A 15,864-nucleotide genomic window follows, 5' to 3' on the forward strand; every position below is an offset into this window, starting at 1 on the left:
TCTAAATTGATGGAAAAACAGGCACCAAGAAGATTAAAATGTACTAAAACAGTTTAAAAATGGGAGGTAGTGGTGGACTTGCCTCCCCATTGAAGACTTGTATGGTCTTGTATCAGGCAAAATCTTTATTGTATACTCCAAAAACAGTGCGACATGTTTTTCAGGTATTTTACCCGCTTCCTCAGGCTGTGAATGGGAGTAATGGGAACGAGCTCTCAGCAGATAAGACGCCTCCATCAGCAGGTGGAATACTTGTAAAACGTGTTGCACTGTTTTTGGAGTATACAATAAAGATTTTGCCTGATACAAGACAATTCAAGTTTTCTATAGGGAGCCAAGTCCACCACTACTTCCCATTTTTAAACCGTTTTTGGTACATTTTAATCTTCCTGGCGCCTTTGTTTTTCACTTTAATAATTGCAAATTGTCCACCCCGGTGGAAGGGTGTTACCCCCTACATTCTGATCTACAGGGAGCAACTTCCTAACCCCAGTGGGGTCAGGTCTAATCTCCCCACTTGCCGACACAGTGGTTGCCTTTGATGTAACCGGACTTTGTGAGTATACATTCACACTGAATTTGTTTCTTCCATTTACTTTAACATACTACACTATTGAGGGCTTTTGATTTTTCTTTTGTTTTTACAAGCTCTAAATTGGCACAGTCAGATTATAATTATTTTGGACTTCCATCTTCCATGCCACTTTATAATAGAGAATACAAACTATAGAAGTTACAAGACAGTAGTTTGGACAGTGTGACTGATATACCACATTTCTATTTACTTTGTTACAGAGTAGATCCACTGCTTATCAGATGCAGTATGGTGGAGTCTATGGGGATGTTATACTGTTAAGGGCTGGTTCACACGGGCGTCTGCTGAGCTTTTGCTTGGCATTGCGTTCAAACGCCAGCGTTTAAAAGCTAGCTTTTGAAAGCTTTTGAAAAGTGTTCAAGGCTAGCAGTTTGGTCTCTGCTATTGTTTCCTCGCGTTTACTGCCTCTGAAAGCAGCATGTTGCTTTTGAGACTAGACGCAACGCTGGGATCTACTGCCAGGCTTTCATGAAAGCCTGCAAAAGCCAGCTCTAAACGCTCCCATTCACTTGCATGGGATGGCAGTAGTTCCCAAAAAACGCTGCGTCTGAAACGCTGCGTTAAACGCCACAAAAACGCCCGTCTGAACCAGCCCTAAGAGAGCACAGTTGAGTGCAGATCTGACTGGGGATAATTGTATGGGATATGCTGCTTGGAGTGCAAGCACTTTAATAAATCCAGTTTGTTTGTTTTTTTATAGTACATTAAAGGCTCTGTCCATGAGAATGTGTAATGATATTGCCATTAGTTGTATTACTTGAGGTCTCTGAGTGCGAGACAGATAAATTTGCCCAGCGCTGCGTCAATGATTTGGGTGGAGTCTGTACAAAAATCATCCAACACTTCAGTTTATGAAACCACCAACTTTGACTCCAGGTACCCCAAATTGCGCCAATTCCTCAAGTCTGACTCCACAGCCCTTGCAAGGCTATGGAGTGGGTACAAAAATCATCCGACTCCTCAGTTTATGCAAGAAGTTTTGAATCAAGATAATACCATTTATTAGCTAAATTAAAAGAATAAGAGTAAGCTTTTGGCTGTGCAGCCTTCGTCAGACTCAATCCTGTTTGCGGTTTATGAAACCTCTGACTCCAGGTACCCAAAAATTGTTCAAACACCTTGACTCGGACTGTGAATTATGACTATAGTGGCTCTCTGTGACAAATTTTGGTGGCGGCATTAGCCTGAGCTCAAATTATCAAAAACATTTGGTCATTACACCGCACAGCAATGGCCGGAACCCGAATTACATGTCCACCCGAGTTGCTACAACTTGATGAGGAAGTTGTATTTAGCGCAGGCAGGAGTTAGGCTAGAGCGGGATGAGCAGTTTTTCGGCTTCAACCTGCGCCATTTTTGAATGTACGCTTCTGAGTGTGACTGGCTGTGTGTATAGTGATGGACTGCACTTGGGATGGGCGATTGTGACATTTCTCAGTTCTCGGTATTCTGGGACACAATCAAGCTTAAAGAGAATCTGTATTGTTAAAATCGCACAAAAGTAAACATACCAGTGCAAAAACAGTTTTAAAAAGCTTGTTTATAAACAAACAAAATGGCCACCAAAACAGGAAGTAGGTTTATGTACAGTATGTCCACACATAGAAAATACATCCATACACAAGCAGGCTGTATACACCCTTCCGTTTGAATCTCAAAATATAATTTGTGTATTTCTTTCCCCCTGCAGTTCTCATGCACTGGAGTTTCAGGCTGCTCGTTTCTTCCTGCAAATAGCTTTGCCTTTGTCTGTAATTCCTCAGTATGTGAAAGCCCAGCCAGCTCAGAGGAGGATTTATCCAGCTTGTAAAATATAAGAGAGAAGAGAGAAGGTGCCCTAATCTAAATAATACACAGGCAGTTTGCATAGAGGGGCCTGGAAGGGGGAGTTCATAGCATGACAGCGGGGAAGGCGAAGAAGAGGACGCGTTGCTGGGGGCCGACTATTAGTCGGCAGAAAACGAAACTAAGACCCGGCGGGGGACCGGAGGACACTCTAGGTAGGAGCTGCGAGGGCACAGGACGGCTGCAGGGGGCTTGGGGAAGACCCAGGTAAGTGAAACTTTTTTTTTCTTTCAGGGTTAAGGTTCACTTTAAACATTCACAGAAAACAGTGCTGGTGTTTAAAAACTTTTACACAGAAACCAAAATTAAAAAGTGCTCTGCGGCTGAAGCTGCTTGCCTAGTGCATGCACACAATGGTTTCTTTCCTCTCCAGATGTTGTTTTGCTCTTATGTCAACGTTTAACTCCTGATCCCTATCTGCAGCACTAAAGAAAGAAAACAATAATAATTAGTCTAGTATGATGCTTTTCAAAATCACGTGAGTCAAGATGCTGGCCAGTGAGCCAGCACTGAATTCTGCAGCCTCGTTTACTCATGACTAGTGTTGCACTATGCTAAATCTCTGCAAATTCAACCGGTATCTTTCATGTTTGTTGAGCTTTCTTGGTAGAAATATTGCTTTAAGACAAAGGAATATGTGGACCTTTGTTATGTGTATATATAGTTCCAGTTTTGTTTTTTGAGCTTTTTGAGTCAAAGCATTATATATCATTTGTGCTTTTTTATTTGTGGTGTGGATTGTACCTTAATATGTAGAAGCATTACTAATCTAAGTCCAAAGGACAGCCCTATAAGGTACTAGAGGTCAATAGTTTTAAAGAGAATCTGTACTCTGAAATTCTTACAATAAAAAGCATACCATTCTATTCATTATGTGCTCCTGGTCCCCTCTGTGCTGTTTCTGCCATTCTCTGCTGCAAACCTGGCTTGTAATTGCCAGTTTTAGGCAGTGTTTACAAACAAACTAACCAGCTTCTAATAGGCTCAGCTAAGCAGAGTGTGTTAGTCACACAGAGCCTGCAGGGGGTGTGTACAGCTTCTAGCTAATCACAAGCAGCCCTGCACATTCCAGTCTGACTGCCTCAGCCTGACTGTGCCGACTATAGAGAGAAGATTAGATCATATAACAGAGATAACACAGCTACTGTGCAATTAGGAAAAGCTGCAGTAAGCCAGACCACATTAGAAAAGGCATAGGAACTTATAGCATAGAAGAAATAAAGATAAACAATTTGTTACAGAGTCTCTTTAAGGTACACAACATATAATATACAGGACACGTAAAGAGACCACCCCACACGAGTCCGTGTGGGAAGCTCACATGCCCCACAAGTGTGCTCGGGTTCTCGCTGATCCTCCACCTCCCTAATATGTGATTTGTAGGGAGGGGTGTAGCTATCTCACACACATGCAGGGCTGAGCAGTGACAGATGTAAGTCAGTGTAACCAATGGGTGAAGAATCACTGCCCCAATTTGACATAAGGCCCTGACAAAGTCTACTGCCCCTATACTGTGTGAACAACATAAGAGGGTGCAAATATACACAGTGGCACCAGTTTCAACATGTTTCACCCTGAAACGCTTCGCCAGGAAAAGATAATGTACAGTGCAACAATATACAATAGAGATATAAGACCCCCCTCCCCCCCTCCAACAAAATTCCCAGCAGCAACAGCCCAAGTCAGAGCTGAGTTGCCAAATGAAGCTCCAAATGCAATACCTGTGATACTGCAGGTAGATGCCTCCCACTGGGTGTGATCCTACTCCACCCTTGTGTTGTCCAATACATGGTGTAAGAAACCAGATGTGTATTGTAATGGAAACCAGGGCGACCCTCTACAGGCATGGAGTAAATCTGTGAGGGAGAAGCAAGTGTGCATACAAAACCAGGTCACATGACCAATCTGACCTTATAGGGCTGTCCTTTGGACTTAGCTGATTAGTACATTTCCCCTGGTACTCTTTTCGGAAATGTTTGCATCTATGTAGAAGCATTATTCAATTTCATTTTCATACTTTTCAGCCATATGTATGTACATTAGAGTCTCGGTTATTCCGCACTGACCGGGATAGACCGATGCCAGATAAGTGTGCTTTCTGGTAGCTTGAGACCGATGTAAAAATAGGCCTAGCTAATAAAATACTATACCCCACTCTACAGTTAGTGGCCAAATAAATTAGATATGTCCTCTAATTTAATACAATAACATTTCTAAAGCGCTTTTCAGTACAAGGTTCCAGGCTGGAATGTGTTACAGAGGTAGTCAGGTGTTCATAAATGACAGACTAAACAGGTGGCCTTTTAGTTTGGACTTAAAGTGAACCTCCAGACTAAATATCTACTCAGCAGCACTGAAAAGGCTTGGTGTTTATTTAACAGTTTCACAGCATCAGAACTTTGTTTCTCTTATACAAGCCTCATTTTTAGCTGCACAGAAGAAAACTGCCCAGGCTTTTTTCCCCTGATGCTGTGCAAAGCATAATGGGATTTCTGATTTTGTTGTTCTCGTTCTGCTGTTTTGGGGCAATTTTTTTTTTTTCTTTACATTTGGAATTTGACATTTGAAGCCTAGTGTGTGCAGCTGGGAGGGGTGATCAGGATACAGGACAGTTGGAACTGTGTCTCCTGCTCCTTGTCACCTCCTTTCAACCAAAAAGATGGCTGCCCCCATGACAAAGATGGCAGCCCCCATGAATCACAAACATTTGCCTGTTCTTTTAAAACAGGGTGGGTAAGCGATTATATTACCTATCTATTCTAATTAACATAACTAATGTAACTTGATGACAGTATATTTCTTTAGGCTGAAGTTCCCCTTTAAATGCTCTCAGGGATGAGGATGTCCTGATTGGGTGTGGCAGGAATTCTAAAGTGTAATAACGAGTTGGCCCACCTTTAGCTTTGTTCGCAGCTGATATTCTTTTTGGACCCAACAAGATGATGATACCTTTGCCTAGAAATGCTGTCCCATGCTGACATATTGGCAGCTCTAAATTGGGTCAGACTGGACGGTGGCATTTACAAGCTTTGATGTGATCTTTCTACTTCTTTCCACAAATGCTCAATAGGATTGAGGTTAGGGGACCGAGCTGGCCATGGAAGCACATTAACCCTCCTGGCGGTCTATTAAAAACCGCCAGGTGGCAGCGCAGCCGTTTTTGTTTTTTTTTAAATCATGTAGCGAGCCTAGGGCTCGCTACATGATAGCTGCTGTGCAGCGGCATCCCCCTACCCTCTCGATCGCCTCCGGTGATCGGCGATCAGGAAATCCCGTTCAAAGAACGGGATTTCCTGGATTTGAACAGAATTTCCTGGAGGGCTTCCCCCGTCGCCATGGCGACGAGGCAGGATGACGTCACCGACGTCATGGACGTCGTGACGTCTAAGGGAGTCCCGATCCACCCCTCAGCGCTGCCTGGCGCTGATAAGCCAGGCAGCGCAAGGGGTCTCGGGGGGGCTCTGCGGCGTGGCGGATAGCAGCAAATCGGCGTGGGGCTGCAGCGATCGGTGTGCTCACGCAGCTAGCAATGTGCTAGCTGCGTGCAGCAAAAAAAATTTTCCGCAAATCGGCCCAGCAGGGCCTGAGAAAACCTCCTACGCGGCTTACCTCGAACTACGTTTGGGGTTACCGCCAGGAAGGTTAAAGAGGAACTTCAGCCTAAATAAACATACTGTCATTAAGTTACATTAGTTATGTTAATTAAAATAGATGGGTAATATATCTTACCCACCCTGTTTTAAAAGAACAGGCAAATGTTTGATTTCATGAGGGCTGCCATCTTTTTGGTTGGAAGGAGGTGACAGGGAGCATGAGACACAGTTCCAACTGTCCTGTGTGCTGATCGCCCCTCCCAGTTGCTAGGCAACACGAATAACAACATAGGAAACCCCATGCTTTGCACAGCATCAGGGGAAAAAAGCTCAGGCAGTTTTCTTTGATGAGTGGAGCTTAGCTAAAAATGCAGCTAAAAATGAGTCTTCAATAACAAAAACAAATTTCTGATGCTGTGAAACTGTTAAAGAAACACCAAGCCTTTTCAGTTCTGCTGAGTACATTTTCAGTCCGGAGGTTCACTTTAAACTCTGATTGATGTTCCTCAAACCAATTTGGATGATGGAGGCTACTGTGCTAATTGGGACCTTCAAAGCAGCAGACATTTTTCTGTAACATTCCCCACTTTTGTGCCTCAAGACAATTGGTTCTCGGACGTCTACAGGCAATTCCTTTGACTTCATAATAATCCAAACACTTTCTCCTGTCGGACTAAAATCGCTCAAGAGGCTACCCTGCAGTGTTAGGGAGTCTTGCCTTGAACTCCTTACTGAACAGGTACGGACCCTAGCCAGAATTCAAACCCTGATTTTCCATGTAAAAGGCAGTGACCTTAACCAGTACACTATCCAGCCACTTCATGCTTGGTTTGTGCTCTGACATGAACTGCTAACCATGGGACCTTATATAGACAGCTGTGTGCCTTTCCAAATCCTGTCAAATAAACTGAATTTACCAGAGCTGTGGAGTCGGAGTCGGGGCAATTTTGGTTGCCTGAAGTCGGGGTCGGGAAAAAATGCACCGACTCTTGACTCCTAATGAATTTAAACTGTAATTAAAATAGAAAATATGATAAAATGTTCTATTTCTCAGATAATAGTCATCATAAATAATTTATATATACAGTAATAGCTGTGCTTAGTCCGCAAAAATGAAATAAACCAATCAAAATTATTTACTTGTGATGCTTCAATAAAGCAGTCCCCGTATTTTCAAAGTCAGCTATGCACATCTGATTGTGACTACAGTATATATGATGTGTACACAGGAATCTCTTATATATACTAAATAACATCTATGCTGTAGAAATAAAGCCTGATGTGTAGCCGTGTCACTAATAGAGATGGTCAATGAGATGGAAATAATTCTGCGTTGATTCTGATTTATGCAAATGTACTTTTCTCATGAAATCAAATAATTTGATACGTTGTTAAAATTTGGTTTGGTGACTACGAATTAAATGGTACCTGAGAAGGATGAAAAGAAAAGTGTTATACATACCTGGGGCTTCTTCCAGTCCCCTTCAGGCTAATCAGTCCCTCGCTGTCCTCCTCCACCACCCAGATCTTCTGCTATGAGTCCTGGTAATTCAGCCAGTCAGCGCAGTCCGGCCGCATGCCGCTTCCACAGCCAGGAGCGTTCTGCACCTGCGCAATAGTGCTGCACAGGTGTAGTATGCTCCCGGCGGTGGAGTGTGTGCATGCGCACTACGCCAGACTGGCTCATAGCAGAAGATCCAGGTGGCGGAGGAGGACAGCAAGAGACTGATTAGCCTGAAGGGGGCTGAAGGAAGCCCCAGGTGTGTATAAAACTTTAATTTCATCTGTCTCAGGTTTACTTTGTTACACAGTAGTACTATACTCTACATATGCACTCTCCACAGAGCTGCAGGGAATCCACTGAGAATGTTGTGCACATTGAACACAGAGATGTTGTCTATCACCCATAAACCTGGTTCAGATTGTACATGAAGAATGTGTAATAGAGGAAGAATCCCCTTATTCCCCTGCAGAGTACATGCACATCACTCTTACATGTACCCACACTTACATTGCCTAGGGCCTCATAGATGTTCTTTGTTCTGGTCTGTACCTTTTACAAGTACTCTTACCAAGGACTAGTTTTAGTCTAAAGGGAATAAATATAGTAGTCTACATATCCTTCTCACTTCAGTTGTCTTGTAAAATTCCTAAGCGTTGGCAGTTAAGAGACGAATTTCATGTTACATACTTTCAGTCAACAAGATTGTAATCTGCAAATTGAATACTTGAATGATCTAGATAGATTTAAAATATCCTCCTTTGATCTAAATATGATGTGTATACAAAAATAATTTACCAAAAATTCCACCATTATTGGGAACCTTAAAATTTTACTCACTGAGAACACAAAATGGCAACCCGTCCTTTACCCAAAGACACAAATTATTATAGGAGCATATACTGTTATAGAAATAGAATGAAATGCATAGAAATACAATAAAAATACTATGACTAGCAATCTGTTAGATCTTCATTGTGAGCGCTGTTTCATGTTATGCACAGCAGGGGCAGAAGCTGAGGAACATACACAAGCAGCAACATAATGTAGAAACATCCTTTGAAGCTGTTGAAACCATGGCAACAGTATTTAGTTTAGTGTGCACAGCTTCCCAGAATTCTCCTCTTTCTGGTTTGACATTAGTGGATGGCTCACCCAAGGTCTGTGGAGATCAGGATGCAAAATGTCATCCTCTCCAGTGTCTCATGGTTTTCTGTATTTATTCATGTATCACACAGGAAATTGTACATGTCTGAGGGGATGCCATCTTTTTATGTAGGAAGATGTCCTTGGACAATATGTGGTTTCTTCCAGTAGACACCATAAATACATGGCTATTGCCATGGGTGGTTTTTGTGATAGATTTACACTTCAAGTGATAAACTAAGTTCTTAATCACATTTTTCTCTTTGTTGCAGTGAACAACTTTGTGCTTTCTGTTACTGTGGTGAACGGAGTCTCTTGGGGCAAGGGGAATTAAAACACATTAGTCCAACTCCTGACTTCATCCTGCCATGGAAATCGCTGACTGAAAACAAAGACCCAGGCGGCAGCAATGCGACGTGTAAAGCTACGGGAAAGACAAGGCGAGGCCAACGAAAGTGAGTATAAAGTGAACTCCTAAAGTTAATGTCTATAGACTGAAATGGTATATGGATTATTTAGACCCTTTACTCAAGTCCTATTCCAGGCAGTTATGATTTATTTTCTTGTGTGTTTTTTTTTTTTTCACTTTTGAATAAGGTAAAGAGAGGTTGGAAAAGCTTGGGGATTTTGTGTCCGTTTATACAAGATAATTGCAAAATAAATGTTTAGAATGGCGCAGCTGGACATAGTAAACAGGAGTGGAAGGCTCCATCCTCTTAGTTTTATGATTTTGTTGTGACAATTAAATTGCCATGCAAATTCCTCAGATCTTCCACACAGTGCATGAATCAGCAGAGAACCGCCAGTGTTTGTATAGTGTGCATGAGAAGGTCAGCAGTAGTTGTACTTTGCTAAAGTCAATGGGATTCATGCTTAAAAAAAAAAAAAGCCAGATATTTACCTAAGGAGAGGGAAGACTCTGGATCCTATAGAGCCTTCCAGCTCCTCTCCTGGTCCCCGTTCCAGCGCTGGCTCCCCCATTGCAGTATTCAACTAATTTGGTCAAATACTGCTCTTTCCACCGCAGAAAAGGGAGGCTTCGGAAGTCTTCGGTGTTCAGTAAATTTTGTCAACATTTGTATATTGATCGTAAAATTTTGGTTAAAGGACTACTGGGTGGGTGGGTGGGGGGGGGGGTTGGTTATGTGTACACAAGGGTTTAGCCTTACACACAATTAAGCGATTTCAGGTTTGGGATGCAGGATGTGTTAAGCCTTGAACACACTTATGAGGAGTGTTGCCTGACGGGTATTGGAATCGATCTCTCGGCAGACAGTTTGGTGCACGATGCTGAACAGATGTGTCTTTAGCCTGCAGATTAGCATCATGTCTGTTACTGTGGAGGGAGGGGCACAGGGATGACATGTGGAGCAGCTTTCCAGGGGATGGTTGAGTGGGGGGGGGCAGTATGATCAGGGGCTGCACAGACGTTTGGGTCCTGAGCAGTGGGTGGCTGCTATAAATAGTGGTGGTGTTTGGATCTCCGTTTCCTTATTCATTAACCTGGATAATGCTGTACAGAACAGTTCAGCACCTTTATGATTGGAGAGCATCATGAAGTTGCATTTTGCGTCGGGACTCTGATGCTTCTCCTTCAAGCCAGAGGCCACATGAAGCGCGACATAGAATGCAACTCCCTCACTCTCCGAACATAAAGGTGCTGAACTGCTCTGCGCAGCATTATTTGAACACCACCACTAGCTATAATCTGGTAGATGTATGCTGGATTCTTGGCTAAGGTGTTTTTTATTGTCCACCTCGGCCGAGTTTAATCTAGTGTGTACATGAAGCTTAGTTTGCCTGCACTTTGTATCACCACAGTGCCCTTTCCCAGATACCAACTTGATAATTGGTTACCCACAATTTTTTTATTTATTTATCTACAAGTGTGAAAACCTTTTTCAATGTCTCAACCTATCAAGTCTAATAGGGCAAAAGAAATGTTTATTCAGCAGGCGATGCCAGCTATATTTGCCAACATCAAGTATAAGTCCATCCCCAGTGCTGGACCTCAAATTTAAGATGATGGCTAAAAAGAGCAGCTTAGTGATGGAAACCGGAGAAAGGGACAATTTATAACTGAGGCATCTCCCTCCACAAACCACAGGATACAGGTTTTCCACAACTCAAGAAAGCCACCCATTTGCTACACTGCAGCATTCAGTCTTTCAGATTTCTGCTGAAGTTTGATCAAAGATAAATCAAGCCATAATTTCTCTTGAATTCTGTATATTCCGAATGATGGATATCTTGACACCTGAGAGATAATGTAAGATATGTGATTGTAGCTCATACAATCATGTGACTTGACCTTTATGATCATGACATGAAAATGTCTATAAAATGTCAGAGTAACATGCTTTTGGCAAAAAATGTACTTGTGTGTGCAAGACCTTTAAACAAGGAAATAGTTTGAAGAAAAGATGATGAAACGCCTTTGTTAGCCCTATACTTGTAAATACAGTAAAAAAAAAAAAAAAACTATGCAGCTATCGATCAACCCACCATCCACTCATTTACCGATCATACTTTTTACTCTGTAAATCAGTGGTCCTCAAACTAAGGCCCGCAGGCCGAATGTGGCCCCCCTGAGGCTTTTTTACCGGCCCCCACACACAAAATGTATTACTTACAGATGCGGTCAGCTACATCTTTAAATATTGGTGGTCCGCATATAGAATAACAGTACTGGCACCACCCATCCACATGGAAGCCAGAAAGCAGTAATTCGCTGGTTTCCAATCAAATTCCACATCAGGTGACACTGCTTTCCAATTGGACTGCAGGTTGTCACCTGGGTATGCTTCACTGGGTATGCCCACAAATACTTCTACATTATTTTATGTATACTCCGGCCCTCCAGCAGTCTGAAGTATGTTGACCCGGCCCTCGACCCAAAACGTTTGGGGACTCCTGCTGTAATCTGTCTTAAAGAGACTCTGTAACAAAATTTTCAGCCTTATTTCTTCTGTTCTAATGTGGTCTGTCTTACTGCAGTCTTTCCTAGTTGCACAGTGGCCGTATTATCTCTGTTATATAATCTAATCTTCTTTCCTCTGGTGGCTTTGTCGGGCTCAGGCAGGAATGTGCTGCTCTGCTTGTGATAGGATAGAAGCTATACACACCCTCGCCATTACCCTGCAGGCTCTGTGTGAGTCACAGACTGAGCTCCTCTCAGCCTATTACAAGCTGGTTAGCAGCTATGTCTTTTGTTTGTAAACCCTGCCTAAAACAGGCAATTACAACTTGCAGGGCTGTGGAGTCGGGCAATTTTGGGTGCCTGGAGTCGGAGTCGGGAAAAAATGCACCGACTCCGACTCCTAATGAATTTGTAACTGTAATTAAAATAGAAAATATGATAACATTTTCTATTTCTCAGATAATAGTCATTAAAAATAATTTATGTATACAGTAATAGCTGTGCTTAGTCCACAAAAATGAAATAAACCAATCAAAATTAGTTACTTGTGCTGCTTCAATAAAGCAGTCCCCGTATTTTTAAGGTCAGATATACATATCTGATTGTGACTGTATATATGATGTGTACACAGGAATCTCTTATATATACTAAATAACATCTATGCTGTAGAAATAAAGCCTGATGTGTAGCTGTGTCTAATAGAGATGGTCAACGAGATGGAAATTCTGCATTGATGCTGATTTATGCAAATGTATGCACTCCCTTCGCTGATGAAATCAAATAATTTGATATGTTATTAAAATTTGGTTTGGTGACTACAAATTAAAGGGTAACTGAGACGGATGAAAAGTAGAGTTTTATACATACCTGGGGCTTATTCCAGCCCCCTTCAGGCTAATCAGTCCCTCGCTGTCCTCCACCACCCGGATCTTCTGCTATGAGTCCTGGTAATTCAGCCAGTCAGTGCTGTCCGGCCGCATGCCGCTCCCACAGCCAGGAACATTCTGCACCTGCGCAATAGTGCTGCACAGGTGTAGTATGCTCCTGGCGGTGGAGTGTGTGCCTGCGCACTATGCCCAACTGGCTCAAGTACCTGGACTCATAGCAGAAGATCCAGATGGTGGAGGAGGACAACGAGGGACTGATTATCCTGAAGGTGGCTGGAGGAAGCCCCAAGTATGTATAAAACTTTAATTTCATCTGTCTCAGGTTTACTTTGTTACACAGTAGTACTATACTCTACATATGCACTCCCCACAGAGCTGCAGGGAATCCACTGAGAATGCTGTGCACATTGAACACAGAGGTGTTGTCTGTTTACAATCTCCTCATTCCCCTGCAGAGTACCTGCACATCATTCTTACATGTACCCACACTTACATTGCCTAGGGCCTGATAGATGTTCTTTGTTCCGGTTTGTACCTTTTACAAGTACTCTTACCAAGGACTAGTTTTAGTCTAAAGGGAATAAATATAGTAGTCTACATCTCCTTCTCACTTCAGTTGTCTTGTAAAATTCCTAAGCGTTGGCAGTTAAGAGACGAATTTCATGTTACATACTTTTAATCAACAAAATTGTAATATGCAAATTAGAGGAGTCGGAGTCGGTGGAATCCTAAACTGAGGAGTCGGAGTTGGTGGATTTTTGGACCGACTCCACAGCCCTGATTACAAGTCAGGATTGCAGCAGGGAGTGGCAGAAACAGCAAAGAGGGGCCCAGGAGAACATAATGAATAGAATGGTATGCTTTTTATTGTAAGAATTTTAGAGTACAGATTCTCTTTAAGTAGAATAGATGTAATTAGAGGCTGTTAAAAGATTTCTGGCATATTTGATTAAAGTAATTTACAGTGAACCTGAAGTGACATGTGATATGAGATAATCATTCACATATGATACTACCCCTACTAAGAAATCGTGTGAAGTCCCTTTCTGTTTTCTAGTACAGGAAGAGGATCTATGCAAAAGAGCCTCTCTGAGCTAGTCACAACTTGGTTGAAGTCAGTCCTGTTTTCTGAAGAGCTTAAACTGACAACAAACAGCCTGAGATGAGGTTTTACTGCAGGAAAGTTCAAAGGGTCGTAAGTCTGATGCAGTGTTATAAAAAAAGCTATATAACTGAAAATAAAAAATGACACTCTCTTCTTTGCTGCTAATGTTCTTCTTATCATCCATAATACACATGGAATTTATTATCTCATAAATGTATTTTCACATTGTCTGTAAAAATTGACTTGCAAATATTTGGGGGCAGTATTTTTATTATTAAGCTAGTAAGGATAGAGTACATTTGTATTGTTAACTTATAGCATGATGCTTTACGATATGTCATTTTTATTGAGGGTCCACTTTAAAATATAAAGAGAAATTGAACACACATTTTCGGTATGAATTATTTGCCGCTTGTAGAGTATATGTAATTAATTACTGGGTAGATCTTGCAGCTGTGCATTCCGCACCATATTGCAAGTACTGCCCCCCTGGTACCAGTAATCACTACAGGGACTCCATCTCACTTGAGTTCCTGCTTCAACCCAAACAGTGGGTTTGGGAACCGTAACTCTACCATCAGCAGTTTCACAATCTGAGCTTGTTAGCAACTTTACAGCTTAGTGCACTTTGCAGAGCTTCTAAAGAGAATACACATCAGCGTGCCAGATATTTAATTATCACTATGTATACATTTCCTGACTAAGGAGTCTTCATTTGATACAGGGTAACATCCTTGGCCAGGTTGTTTCGGTTAATAATTTTTGTCGGTAATTGGAAAGGGGGGAGGGCAGATTTCCTGCTGGTACTTAGATACAAAATGTTCTTCTTGAACTGACTGGGTCTGATATTTGGGCACTTTCTCCACCAGACGTAGATGTGCTGTTGTGTGCATTTAAATGTACGCTTATTGAGGACTTTCCTGGAACCCTTTAGTCTTATTTTGTGTTTAAAGGGAAACCTTTACTTTTCATTGTTGACAGAAGTTTGTTGGTTTTTGTTTTTTTGTTTTTTTTTGGGGGGGGGGGGGGGGTATAAAGGTCATTAATCTGCCACACAGACTAATCTTAAACTTTTGAACCCAAATGCGATCTTCGCTTTTGCTCACCCATTACTGAAATGTTTACTTCTAATATTTTACTAGATTTACAAAAGTATAACAAAGCAAATATGATAGAAATGTTGTGTATTCTAGACAGATCTAAAACTGTAAATTCTGTATGTTGTTATAAAAACAGGATTGTAAACCGAGCAGCTTTCTTTAGCTAAAATTAGTTTTGCCATTAAAACTACATCATGTTGACAAGCTGAGGAATGTGACAATAATTGGTACAAAAAGGAAATAATTAAAATATCAGCTTTTCCATTTGTTTTGAAACATGTAGCTTATATTAAAGAACAAGCGACACCCATGCTAACCTAGAAATAAAAAACACATAAATAAGTAGATAAATACGACTTCTACTTACATAACAGATGTATTGTGCTATCCACGTAATGATTCCTGTGAATTTTACAAAGGAAAAGCAGAAAATCCTATTCTAGGCAGTGGCCATCTTGCCAAGCTTAATGCTGACATCATATCCTTCCTGACTCTTGTTCCCCCCCCCCCCCCTTCTCTTGCTCATTATGTATTCATTAGCTGCCCTCCTCCCAGAGTCTTTTTTTTTTTTTTATGTACACATCCAATCACTGAGTCACCTCAGCCTTGCTTGTAAACACAAGTGATCAGCTAGGCAGGGAAATAAATGGATGAGGAGGAATATATTATAGATAAAAATAACTCCCAGCATTCAACTTTTTGGCACTGTTTGGCACTAGGGCCAGTGCTCCTAAAGTATGTGATAACTCCAAACCATAACAGCAGAAAAAGTTTTGAATGCAGGATTAGCATCTTTATCACTTTATACACTCAGACCAGTTGCTGTTGAAATTTGATTTTTATGCTGACAATAGCACAAATTTACTAGGAAGGAATCATGGGGCAGACGTTACACACCAAAAATATATATACAAGGAATACATTTATCAGAACACTTTAATGAGTATCAAAAAACATATACAAAATATTAAAATTGCCCAAACCTCAATACCCTACTGCCCTATATTGCTACCTGGGAGCTCCCTATATCCATCCAATCACACACATCATGCAACCCATTTGGTGGCCAACATATAAGGTGCACTGCCATATACATCAAAAATTGATCAGAGATTATGATTCATATACTATCAACTAGCTGAATGGAGGTCAGAGAACGCTTGATGTCACAC

General features: G+C 41.6%; 1 protein-coding gene across 12 annotated transcripts in view; it reads left to right on the top strand.

Annotated features, from left to right (window-relative positions):
• KMT2C (lysine methyltransferase 2C) overlaps nt 1-15,864 on the top strand; it is a 302,604-nt gene that overhangs the window by 103,199 nt on the left and 183,541 nt on the right. For all 12 annotated transcript variants that reach the window (XM_068235906.1, XM_068235894.1, XM_068235898.1 and 9 more), the window contains exon 4: nt 8,953-9,135. In XM_068235906.1, coding sequence (XP_068092007.1) covers nt 8,953-9,135 — 183 coding nt within the window. The remainder of the gene's footprint in view (nt 1-8,952; nt 9,136-15,864) is intronic.

This window comes from Hyperolius riggenbachi, chromosome 5 (genome assembly GCF_040937935.1).
Source record: "Hyperolius riggenbachi isolate aHypRig1 chromosome 5, aHypRig1.pri, whole genome shotgun sequence".
Lineage (NCBI taxonomy): Eukaryota > Metazoa > Chordata > Amphibia > Anura > Hyperoliidae > Hyperolius > Hyperolius riggenbachi.